The 12,916-nt window shown below is 40.5% G+C and overlaps 1 protein-coding gene across 2 annotated transcripts in view; it reads right to left on the bottom strand.

The window, feature by feature from the left end:
- PPFIA2 (PTPRF interacting protein alpha 2) overlaps window positions 1–12,916 on the bottom strand; it is a 268,242-nt gene that overhangs the window by 12,047 nt on the left and 243,279 nt on the right. For both annotated transcript variants that reach the window (XM_044455520.1, XM_044455518.1), the window contains exons 21-24: window positions 12,824–12,832; window positions 7,755–7,836; window positions 5,883–6,083; window positions 2,409–2,471 (exon numbers count right to left, since the gene is read on the bottom strand). In XM_044455520.1, the coding sequence (XP_044311455.1) occupies window positions 2,409–2,471; window positions 5,883–6,083; window positions 7,755–7,836; window positions 12,824–12,832 (355 nt within the window). The remainder of the gene's footprint in view (window positions 1–2,408; window positions 2,472–5,882; window positions 6,084–7,754; window positions 7,837–12,823; window positions 12,833–12,916) is intronic.

Genomic DNA, 12,916 nt, shown 5'->3' with positions numbered 1-12,916 from the left:
AGTTAAGAATGCAAAAGAAATACAGCATGAGTCAAATAGCAAAAATGAAAAGAAGCACAAATTATAAACACCTTAAGTATTCTCAGTCTTGATCAGAAAGACAGTTGAGTGAACCTACAGAGTTAGAAACAATACTGATAAAACTGAAGTCAGCTAAAGACTTCAAATATTTCCCACAAATATTTCATGTTTCACTTCATCAATCCAGTGAAGTGCAACATATCTTATAGTATTTACAGCACTGCAGAAATGCTCTGTGTGATCACATCAAATGGTTTGGATCTTGTTTTGACACCATCTCTTTCAAAAATTAATTATTTGTGTATTTGGCATGGAAGATGATTTGTGCAGCAATAATAATAATAATAATAATAATAATAATAATAATAATAATAATAATAATATCAAATCCCACCTATTTCCTCTTGCAAAGAGCCCAAGGTGGCTCACATAACTTTCCTCCATTCCGCTTCATCCTGGCACACCCTGAAGCATATCCTATGTGGTGGGGTTAGGTTGAGTGTGAATGAGTGGCCCAAAGGCACCTAGTGAGCTTCATGGAGGAGCAGGGATCAGAGCCTGGATCTCCCAGGTGCCTCATCCAACCACCACAGGGCTGCTGTGAGGATAAAATGGAACCATGTAAGCCACCATGGGTTCCTCACGAGAGGAAAAAGAAGGCAGGCTTGAAATACAATATAATATAATAATGGTGGTGGTGGCTGGCGCAAAGGCACCCAGTGAGCTTCAAGGCCAGGTGGAGACTAGAATTAAATAGAAGGTTTAAAGGCTTAAGTTCCAGTATGGAAATATACAGGCACTGGGACATGTCAGTGTTAAGGCTGGATATCCAGTGGTGGTGTCTAACCATTATGAGAACAATATATTGGGTTAGCTTTCTAAGAAAAATAAAATACGGTAAAATATTGGGGCTGAGATCTAAAACTGGAGGTGACAAAAATTCAATATATTTACTCTGGAACTCCTGTGATTACCCCTGAGACCGGAAATTATTTTTCTTCTTGAATTTTTAAAATCCCTGATGATCTGGGACATTATTCCCCACGAAACTGTGTTTAATGCCAAGATCAGGTGACATGAATTAGGAAAAATTAAAGTAGAAGCTTCCTTGTGAGGTTCACGACTATGTAAGCAAAGTCAGCCACTGCATGTGGGGTTACAAACAGCAGAGGTCTCCAGAAGTTTGTGACCTGTGGGCATCCCTTGGAGCTGGAGAAATTGCTACAGGCAGACCCACAAAATAGCTGTCCTGGGGATTGGGCCAGTCACATAATGGCTGCTGTGGGACCCTGGCCTGTCAAAGCAGGTGGAGGAGAAGACTGGCAAGGCTAGTGGCTGGTCCGGAGGCACGGGGAAACAGCAAGGAAAGCAGTTGAGGTGGGAGAACGAGGGGTTTGGTGGGAGAGAAAAAGTGGGATGAGGAGCTGCAGAGAGAAAAATACTGAGAGTAGGGCTAGAAGGGGAGAGAAAGGATGATGGGGAAGGGAAGGCTGCCCTAGAGAGAAAGTGCAAAAGGGAAGGGCGTATGTGGGTGGAAGGAGACTGGGTGGGACCGGGAAGCAACTTTTCCATCTTTTCTTGCCCACTGAACTGCTGATTAGCAGCAGGCTCAGACATAGGAAAGAAGAACTGATGCCTTAATGTCTTCAATTTTCCTTTCATTTAACATGTTTCTGAATTGGTAGAGAGGGAAGAGCCTCATGGGCACCCTTGGAGGTCTCCACAGATGCCATCTTTCTTCCAGCTACATAGGGCTCTCCTGATGGACAGGGCATGTTGCATGACTTCCATGATGGAGCTCCACGTCCCAACGCAGGCTTGTTGCATCAATAGCACAGGGACACGATAACACCATCTCACAAACCTATCTTCAATGCACATTTCCACAACTGCAGGGCCTGTTAATATGTAGCGCCAGAGAGCATGATTACTCTGTCACACTTAGTAAAAGGCAATTAATGGGTTGTGCCAGGAAAACAGAATAATCTATGTGATGCAAACAAGAAAGGTACAGTACAAAAATGATTTTAAGGCTTCAGCCCTGCACAAACTTACCTGGGAGTAGCTCCTATTGAGCATAATGGGGTTGATAGCTAAACAAACAGGATTGCAGTGGACAAGTGATCATTTGATCCATGCCCCCAATAGCATCTATTACTCTATTTTATTATTTCGTTTATTTTGGCATGACCTATTTAACTCACTTGATAGATTTCAAATTGCCCCTATCTTTACCTACAGAACACGTCACGTTCATTATGTTAGCTCCATATGCAATGGAATGGTGTATTAAAAAATATGCGGTTGCTATAGTGGTCACGGACATTTAGGGATACTATATACATGTTGACATTGAAGTAGACGTGAGAGCTGCTATGAAAACTCACCGTTTTAGCTGGGGCGGCAAGATTTTCCATTTCTTCGTGGGTCACCCAAACATTGCCTGAGGGCTATTGTCAGCACCCACAGGGAGGCCAGTAGAATCCGCATTAGGTAAGCAGTGTTAAAGAAGAAAGGCAGCAACACTGTAAGTTAACAGCATACAGCATCACAATGGGCACAACCACGTCCTTGCCTCAGTTGAGCTGCAGCTAGAAACAACATCAGACAGCTGCTTTTCCTCTCCCCACCCACACACTCTGAAAAAGAGGAAGGAGCCTTGGTCCAAAAACAACCCCCCGCCAAAAAAAAAAATCCTTCTGCTCCTACTAATGACTCCTACCCCCTTTCTCAGTGTTGTACCCCCACTGATAGAATTCTCTTCCACAGAGAAATTCACCTGGAACCAATATTGCTTTCTTTCCATCTCTAGCTTAAGACTTTCTTGTTCTCCCAGGCCTTTACAGTCTTGGCTGCTTTGATCCAGATTCTGTGAAAGGGATTTAACTCCTGTTATTTTTCTTGACTGCTTGAACTCCCTTTTTTTCACCCAATCCAACAGGTTGGCTTTGCATTGCACATCTATTATGTTGGCTTTTGCATTTTTTCTGAATTTTTGTCATGCTGGCTTTGCACTGTTATGTTTTTAGATGTTTGCATGTTGCTATATTGTATTGCTGTACTGTATGATACCTATTCTGTAGGTATGACTCTTTCCACTCCAGCAGCAGCGCAATGGAGTAGGGCCTCAGTCTTTAAAATCCGAGCACTGATGTTGGAATATCTCAGGGCTCAGACTTCAAAAGCTCCTATGGAAGACTATAGGATTGTGTCCTTGGCTGTGTACAGTGAGCATCTACCCGCATGTGGCACTTATAGAGAAAAATATGGTCACTGATGCTTTCCCCATATTGCCCTAGTAGTGCCTTTTCCTCTTTCTACTAGATTAGTGAGCAGTAGCAATACTTGGCCGTAAGCACAACAGAGTTTCTGCTTAAAAGAGACAAGAAAAACAGTGATGCACAGAAAGAAAATATACTGATTTAGGTCTGAAAAGAGTTTGCAGCAGCTTTATTCATGCTTCAGGGAATCAGCATGAATAGGTTAAACCTTCTTACCCTACTTTTGTTTCTATTCTGGGAAAATTGAAGGAAAAGTCGCATGAAAAGGAATGTGCAACAATATTGAAGTCAGCATATCCAGACTGGGGAAGTCATTACAAAACATTGTTTTAGAAAACACGTATGTGGGGGAGGGTGGGGAGGGAAATTAGGTCATCAAATCATTATCCTGGCATAGAGAAAGAAAGGAGGCATTACCTATTTAAAAAAAAAATCGAGTTGGGGATTTTGTTACTATTAGTTAGACCTCTCCAAAATAGATTGCATATTTGCAGCTGCCACTAATATTTTGCCTAATGAGAAGGTCTAGCAAATGTCAGGGTTGTCTGTTCCGGCAAAAACATTGAAGAAAACCCAGACCCAAAAGTTGGTAAGGGAAGTAAAATCCCTCCATTTTTGAACACCCTATTTAGGAAGATTATTCTAGTTGGTGACTATCCATTTCCCATATTTTTTCTAATAAACTTTTCACAGGAAATATATTAGATTTCTGTAAGTGTTGTTTCCTTCTAACTCCTGTCCCACAGTTTTTTTTTTTTTTTTAAATGTCCTCTTGTCACTATCTAATCTTTGGCTGCAGTATAGGACTTGTTCACACACACAATGTGATGTCTTTCTCAGACAAGGGTGGAAATCTGCAACCTGAACCTTATTTTGCCAATGGAAATACAGTGGGAATCATGCCAATCAGACTTTCTCAGTGTCTAGATGAAACAGGTAAATGCACATTCTTCAAAATAAATAGTATGCATGGGGTTTTCCCTTAAAAAAATGTACACCTATGCAGAGAAAATTCATCTGTGACCCCAGAGATAATCTAAACTGTAGTCACAAGCAGGACCTATAAAAAATAAAAAAAGCAGTGCACACAGTCAGAAAAACAGAAACATGAGGTAGTTTATTCATGGACCTTAATGCAGACTAAAGTTTAAATATTATGTTATGTTAAATGTTATAAACATTTAACTAAAGTTTAATGTTATGTCAGAATATCTAACTGTATCTTAGGACTGGCCACCAACTAGGCCAGTGGATCTACAAGCAGAACAAACCATAGTTAAGAAAATTTCCTTAGAGCTCCAATTTCTCTGACTCTAAGCAAGAGAACAAGCAGGCCTTGCTGGTCTATTGCTCCCCAACGCGCACACACACACACACACGGGGGGGGGGGGGAGTAAGCGAGAGCAGGCTGGACTTAGCAAATTAAACTAGGATGTCTCTGTTTGGGAATTTAACTGCGACCAAGGAAATGAAACCTGGTTCAATGCCAACAGTGGTTAAGTATTATGTGTGTGTTGGACCATTAAAAGAACTCAACAATTCATACACTTTGAATGATATTTCCAATCTCTGGAGGAGTTTACATGCATGCTACACTACCCACAGATGTTTGCACACAACATGTGGATGGTGGGGTAGGGCCAGTAGGGACAGCCTTCTATGCCCCCAATTGCAATCATGTGGAGGCAACACTTACATGGGGTATTTGTGTATTTGGTTGTTTTTATAATTCTATAACTGAAATGAAATCAGCGAATTACATTTTAGTTTCTGCATGAACTAAAACACCTCCCATGCTAGTTTTAGTATTGCCCTACAGCTCATGCTCTGCATGAGATGTGGGATGAAAAACTATGTAGCAGAAGAAAGGGTGGAGAGGGGCTTGAAGAGAGTAAAGACCCTGACACCTCTGCTGGCCAACGAGTATTGAAAGCGCATGAGACAACAAGGTGACACTGTCATGCAGAAAACCTTGCCTGATGGGGCCTCAGCTTGGCAATAACCTATCAGGGCCATGGGAGGGAGGGCAGTGAAAATTGCTAATGGCAGGAACATTTTGAACTTCTATCCACTTGTAATTCATTCTCCCTTCAATATTTGTTTCCCAAATCATATCCCCATCCCAACCCCACTCATTTTGCAGTTTGCCCCTCTGCCTCATTCTTCCCTCCTTAGCTTTGCCATTGCTTTGCTTGTAAACATCAAGGGCTGATGTTATTTGCAAGGAAATCCCTGCAAACGAAAACGAAAATATTATCTCCTCTGTGCCAGAAATATGTTGTCCTCGCTAAGCCCACATGTTTGCTGTCTCTTGCCTAGGGAACAACTTTAAAAAGGCAACTAGGATCTTACAGACCATTTAGCATAATTAAGGATAAAAATGATTAAGCATATAGCAGGACAGCCTTTGCTAGAAAAACCTGTTACCTATCATGGCTAAATAGGGCCTCTGCATCAGATGAAGCATTCCGCTCGGTGCCTGTGACTGGAAAGCAATACAGGAAGAGGCCTACTGTGTTCCCACACCCTCTGGTCAGACTCAGCAGAGCTCTTCTTACAAGCTATATAAATATGGCTCACCGTTCTAGATGTTGGAGGGGCTGATGGGCTGGTGAGAGAAACCATCTCCTGGATTGCCAGACGGAGTTTTAAGCGATGGAGAGGATTGCTGATCCCAATTTCTCTCTGAATTTCAGTATCTGACAACGCAGACATAATGGCTCCACTTTTCACATTTGCGCGGCAAGCGGCAACATACCACGCAGGCATTCCCAGCCACAACTGCAGGGAAAAGGGAAGAGAACAACCAAGGAAATCAGTGGTGGCTTATCTGGTTGCTGAAGCTTCAGGGAACATCTGAAAAGGAATTGCAAACATTTCTTCTGCCTCTGTGAAGTGTAGCATGATCTTTTCCCTCATCTGAGGTGGCTGTCAAGAGAAAGAATGTCTTTTGCCACATGTCCTGGTAGGTGATGGCTCAGGACATACTCCTTGTATTCTCTGATGAAAGTTTCTGTCTCCTGCTGTCCCTGCCTTGGCAATGATGGAGGGCAGGAAAATTAGAGGCAATGGCTCAGCACTCTCTCTCACTCTCCCTGAACCTGTAGACAAAACTGAAGAACTTCTGTTGGAATGCAAAGCTTGCTGGGGGTGTTAAGCTCCATCAAACAAGTTTGATGTTTCTTTCTATCAAGGATGTGTATATGACTCTGACATCAGCAATGGAAACCCTGGACATTTTTGCTTGTGTATTTTGAAGGTCAGCATTTTCATTTATTTATTCTTTTATGGTACAAGGAAAAGAAAACTTTTATTTGTAAAGCAGACAAAAATATTTTTCCTCTATATGTTTGCATATAAAGCCACTAATTTTATGGCCACTGTGCTTCAGGGAATGGAATTTATCTCTGAAGCTATTCTGTACCATTAACATGTACAAGTTTCAAATGTTACAGGTCAAAAGCATGAGTGATTCAGCTCACAGTAACATTTAACTTAACAGAATGGTGGATCCTTGCTTACAACATGAAATGTGTTGTTCTTTATTTGTAATAAGGTGTTGAATCTGATGTTCAGAATAGTGGGAAATAATTTTCTTAATTGCATAAAACAAAGAGTCCGAAATGAGGAAAAGAGTACAAAAACGGATGCTGAATAGTAGTTTATCAAGATGCCTGCTAAAGATACGTTTCATTGGTTCACATCAGAAAACAATCCCATAACTTGGCTTGAAAGACAGATCTATCACATTACCTCTACACTAGATAGGGTGAGTGGATGAGGGTTGGCTGAGGGGCGGGCAAACAGGGCCCATAGGCCTAAAAGCTCTGAAGGCAGTAGTGAGTCCCCTGCACTACCAGCTGGAAGAGCAACCCAGTCACCTCAGGGCCGATGTGCCCCTGCCAGTCATTGGTGCCAGGCTTTTCTGGAAAAACAAACATCAGAGCCTCGTGGCCTTTTTTTGCTAAACAACAGGGAGAAGCCCTACCGTTTCTCAGTGGCAGCATGATATCTTTACACAGTGCACCAGAAAATGTCTGTGTGAAAGAGGCTGTGATGCATATACCTATCTCAGAACTGTCATAAATTTGCCATGCAAATACACTTTTAATTTGGTCTAATTAGGTCAAGGGGACACCAAACAAACTAGCTGCAAGTAGTGGTTAGGATGCCCTGGCATCCATTTCAAAGATCACCCATTCCTCCTATTAAATCAGTGCATGTCTCTAGGGTAAATATCACTATCCTTTTGCCATTCCACCCCTGTAAAAGAAGAACAGGAGAAGAATGAGACACTGCACAGGAGAACAGTACAGTTTGAGTGGTTCTCCATAAATAGTTTTAATTAGGAGCACCTTTATTTTCCTCTGTGAACACAAAATATTATACCACAGCTGCAGTGGCTTCTATTGCAAGACAAAACCTTTTGAAAAGGGTTTTCCTGGGGCTTACCTCTAGCCATGCCACCACCGTAGGCCCATCCCACTGCGCAAAGGGTAAGCCCTTCCTCCGAGCTTCTTCCAGAAGTTCATGCCTACAAGTACATCAGAATCTGTTAAAACTGAGAAACACCACAGACAGGAATTGTGCTTGGCCACAATAATGTTGCAGTACGCTCTATCATCGATACGGCACGTCAGCCTTCATTGTCTGTTATGCTCGCTGAACACTTCAGACCTTAGAAAAAGTGTTATTTTTGTTCATGAGAATATTTCTCTTCCTGGGTCAAGCATTTTCTTGCTCTCTATAAATTCATTTTATCTTGCCATGCACTTATAACAACAACAAACCAATTTTTCTGATTTTCCATCACTTCTTGAGCTAGAACAAGAAACCACTGTCAGGCCACAACCCCATTGAAATTGCAACCCCATTCCTATGCCCTGAATGAAGCACGGTGGTGGCAATCTTTGCCAACGTGGGTTCCTTGGCCATCTAGATAAAGCACTGGAAAAGGGGAAGGAAGGCTGCGGGGGCAGTGTAAGTCCACAGACCCAACTTCTTCCCTTTCTTACCAGGCGACATGCCTTTGAAGGAGCACTGGTGCTCCTTGCAGCAGGCACCCAATGTGGTTGTTTCCGCACTGCCTGTGATGGGGATGGTCCAGGGCTCTGAACAATTGCGTGATCTTCCAAACAATGTCAAGGGGTCATAGGATTTCATCCTTACTCACTTGTTATACACATTTGGGAAAAGTCAGACAATTGTTTCTCTCCCAGTTAGCAATGACTTCTGCAGTCATGAAGTAGAAAATAACCAAGCAGTGTGATGGGGGACAATGAGACATGGGCTCCATATGTCTTTTCAGACCAACTAGATTTTTACATCTTGGCTAACAAATCAGCTGTGAAGTCTACTGCCTGTTAGGTCCTTTCCAAAAATGTAGCTAAATTTGGGCCTCATCAGTCAAGGGCTGCAGATGCCAATGCCTCAGGCAAGGAAGTTCCTGACATCCTGGAAAAAGATTTCCATACAAAGTAACATTTTGTCATTTGAATAGCTTGCAATTGACATGGCCCAGAACTTGCAGGCAAGCTGCAACAAGGCTGTCAATTGTCCTCCTTGTATTTTTTCTGTTTGTCCTTCACAATGTTCTATACGTGCAAAGGATCTTTGGAAACAGAGGAATAAGTGAACATTATTTTCATTAATCAAAAAAGAAAAGTTTCCAAAATCTGGCTGTCTACACAGATGTAAAGAATTTACAGAACTATATTTATAACAAGACTTTCTTTTAAATTTATGAAACCAGTTTTGAAGTTGGACATTGAAACCACTGATAACTTCATTAATCAAACTACAGAGCTCAAGACCAAAGTTTTTCTTTTGGTACTTAAGTTTTCCAACCAACACTAACAAAAATTACTAATGTAATTTGTTCATTAAATTCTACAGAAGAACCTATATGCTTGAAAACCTTCCTGGTGCATTGCATTAAGGTTCTTAATAAGTCAACAAGTTGCTATTTGTTATTTTATTTTGAATGTGTCCAGTTTTCCTTAGAGGGAAAACTTATGATATTCCATTTTAGTTTGTGTAAGCAGTTATACTAGAAATGGGCTTCCTCAGCATTTACTTTCTTGAAGCTTTCTTCCAGTCTACTAGGCATCACTTTAAAAAAAAATCACAGTAGTATTGGAGTGGTAGAAATAAATAAGGTACAATGAGAGGTCAAAGGCTATATGTACCTGATGTAGTTTCACTTCTGAAGCACAGCAGAATTGAGCTGGCAAGTTCATAAATGGAAAATCACCTGAAATTTTCATTTATGGCATTCTGAGAGATGCAAGTCCTATGTAGCATGGGGTCACCAGGAAAGCAATGAACTGTGTGAGTGTCCAGCACGACTCAGTACATGTAAATGCATTTCCCATGCACACCAGCAGGCATGCATCTAGTCACTGGCATGCTACCACAGATTCTAGTGGTAGCATGCCAGCAGCATGCACCTGGGCTGCAGATGGCTGGAATGCCAATGCTACATGAGTTGGAGGCCAGTGGGCACAGTGAATCATTTAAATGTGAGAAGACATGTGTGGGATACCTACAGGAGTAAATGAGAAGAATTACATAGAAACTGGGTCTCAGCAAACAAATTACACTCAGCCTGGGATTATAAATCAAACCTACCTACCAAATATGACTTGGTGCTATTAAAAACGCAAGTCTTTGCCTGTCTCAGTAGAGGGATAACGGAGGTAACTGGCTGTCTCCTAATTCATCCAAAGCTCTTTAGAAATTGGTGGACTATGATTTTGTCATGGTTTGCCAGGGTAAAGTGAGGCACCTGCTCAAAACAACTGATTTTGCATGTCGTGAAAAGGTAGCAAATGAAGGGGAGTCCTTTTACTCCAAGGGAGAAGCACTTGTAGGATTTTCAGGTACCAAAATAATTTGGACAGCCTTGGGTATTACACACCTTGATGGCAGAGTCAAAGCATTTGCTGTTCCACCTTAGATAGCAAAATGTCTTGGGCCCACTCTATCTGCATGATTCAAGCAACAGGACGGCTTCCCTCAGTATTTATTAGCCTGTAAAGCAGGAATGGGCAACTTGTGGCACTCCAGATATGTTGGCCTGTAACTGCTATGGTCCCTCAAATATTACCTATGCTGATTAAGGATCGTGGAAGTTGTAGACCAAGACATGTGGGGGGGCCAGTAAGTCACCAAGCCCCTCTCTAGAGGCTTTTGTATTTCAGTCATTGCTTTATGTAGTTCATTTACTTACTATGCATAATTCCTTGTATGAAAGAATTGCACTATACAACTGATAGTGCAATTCTGTACTAGATTCTGTACTAAATAAAGGACCTGCTAGCAATTCTCTGCATAAGTTAACAAAAAGGTGGTGTAAATTCAATAAAAAAATGAAACAGGGAAGAAGAGACGTAAGGATCATATGCAGAGTTTCCTTTGAGAACCCAGGTGTTTAAATGCTGACTTTAATTTCCATGTTATGGACTGTCAGCCATATTCTCTCATTACGCCATTAGATAAAATGAACATTTTAACCTCATTATACAGATGCAATTCACTGCAAAACTAAACAGGAAGTCCCACTGGATGTGAACTCTGTAATAAAACGTATCTGTTTTCTTATAAGTGCTCTGAGAGAAAAAGTCTAAGTTATAGCAGAAAGTATCAATTCAGTTAGCTTAAATTGCAGGGTGAGACGCACATTTGATATGCAAGAAAAAACTTCTGACTGCGAAAGTGCAGGTGAATCCAGCAGCACACAATCCAGCAGCAAAAGTTCTTATGTATAAGTTAGTTAGCCCTTGTGCAGCTCTGTTCCACCTCAGGAGTGACTCTCACTCCTTCAGCAAGTTCATTCAGGTGACAATTAAAATTCCCTATTTAGCACCAAGAGTCCTCAAAACACAAGCAAATCAAACAGTTGCATTTAGGGTTAAGTAATCTTTTAAATGGAGTGCCTAGATAAGTATCTAACTTGGTATTCATTTATTCATTCATGTTGATGTGCTTTGCCAAAAATGTGTTACATCCTTTCTTTTCCCATGGAGCACAAGGTGGTGCACAAGAAATTGCTCGTCTCCATTTTACCATCACAACAAGTCGGTGAGGTAGGTTAGGCAGAGTCGGTGACTGATCCACCCATAGAGTTCACGACTATGTCGGGCCTAGAGTCCAGCTCTCCTGCATATCAGAACAATACTCTAACCACTACATGGTACTGATTTTCATAGACTCATAGAATAGTAGAGTTGGAAGGGGCCAGGAAGGCTATCAGGTCCAGCCTCCTGCTGTTGAAGGACACCAAGTTACATCACTCCATGCACCAGGCAGATGGTGAAGCAGTGGCAAGGGTGATTTATCACTTGTCTGGAATCTATTTCTACATAAACTCTAAAGAAAATTTCTGGTGGAATGAAAAAACAATACCCAGGCCTAAGAAAAATATGAATATAAAAGGTTTTAGATAGAAAAGGAATGAAAGGCTTCTCAAGTTTTTAAAATAAAAGCACAGCTTGCTTAAATAATGCTGTAATTGCTGTGTTTGAATACATGTACCTCAAGGTAGTGAAAATTATAGCTTTTGAAAAGAATATACTGGGAAAGGGTTTGGAATGCTGAGTAGCCATAAGCAGGGACCAGAACCTTGAATTATGAGAAAAATACAACTACCACCAGAATCAATCAACTACCTGACATAATACATAGTCTTGCTATGTTATAGTAAGTTTGTCAGTTACAGTTACAGACTCCTGGAGTTTTCAGGTGTATTAAACCACATTGAATCCATATTTGATTGTCACATAATATAAGATTTAACATAAAATCATAAATTAATATCTTCATTTACCAAAAAGGCTTTCATAAGCCTACTGTTTTCTTGTGCAGGTGCTGAAGTTCATATATATTAAAACAAAATTCTTCATACCTTTCCTGGAGGTTTCGCAAGGACATTGGTTCTCTCACTATATTTTCTGAAAGTTTATCAGAGTAAGCATTTTATGAGGGCAATGCTGTACGTAATGATAAACAGTATGAAGTCCTGTTTATTTCATTGGCACTTACTAACAAGTAAGTGGGTACAGCAATGTAGCCCAATTCATTTTAGCCAAATTAAGAAGAGCAATAAAAATATAACTTCAGTGATGCAAATTAATTAAACTGGTAAGAATTGAAACTAAGAGTAGAAAAATCAATATAAAATATTGTTGTTCTATACATAATTCATATAGAACAAGTGAATGAAAAAAATGAATGAAATATGATATCCATGCCCCAGAGGTACAGCAAAGTTTATAGAACTTCACTTAGTTCATTTAAAATAGTATATGCATAGACTAATAACAAAATGTAAAACTTGGAAAGATCTCAAATGTTGCCTGGTTCAGAATATTTGAAAAATCAGGTTTGGTTCAATTCTCATTCTGTAAATTAAAATGGTTATATAAAGAAGAAAACAAATAATAAGAGGAGGAAATAAAAGAAGAAATTCAAACATGGTGCTGAAAATGAATATGATCAGCAACCATTGTGGTTTAACTTACCCAGATGTGCTTTTCATGAGATGAAGAGAGATGGATGGAAAAGAAAAGCACACAAATATTAATGAATATATGTCAATTCATAAAATAAATCAT

The sequence above is a fragment of the Varanus komodoensis genome, unplaced genomic scaffold (assembly GCF_004798865.1).
Source record: "Varanus komodoensis strain SLA01 unplaced genomic scaffold, ASM479886v1 scaffold8, whole genome shotgun sequence".
Classification (NCBI taxonomy): Eukaryota; Metazoa; Chordata; class Lepidosauria; order Squamata; family Varanidae; genus Varanus; species Varanus komodoensis.
This window is presented reverse-complemented; position numbering and strand designations above follow the sequence as displayed.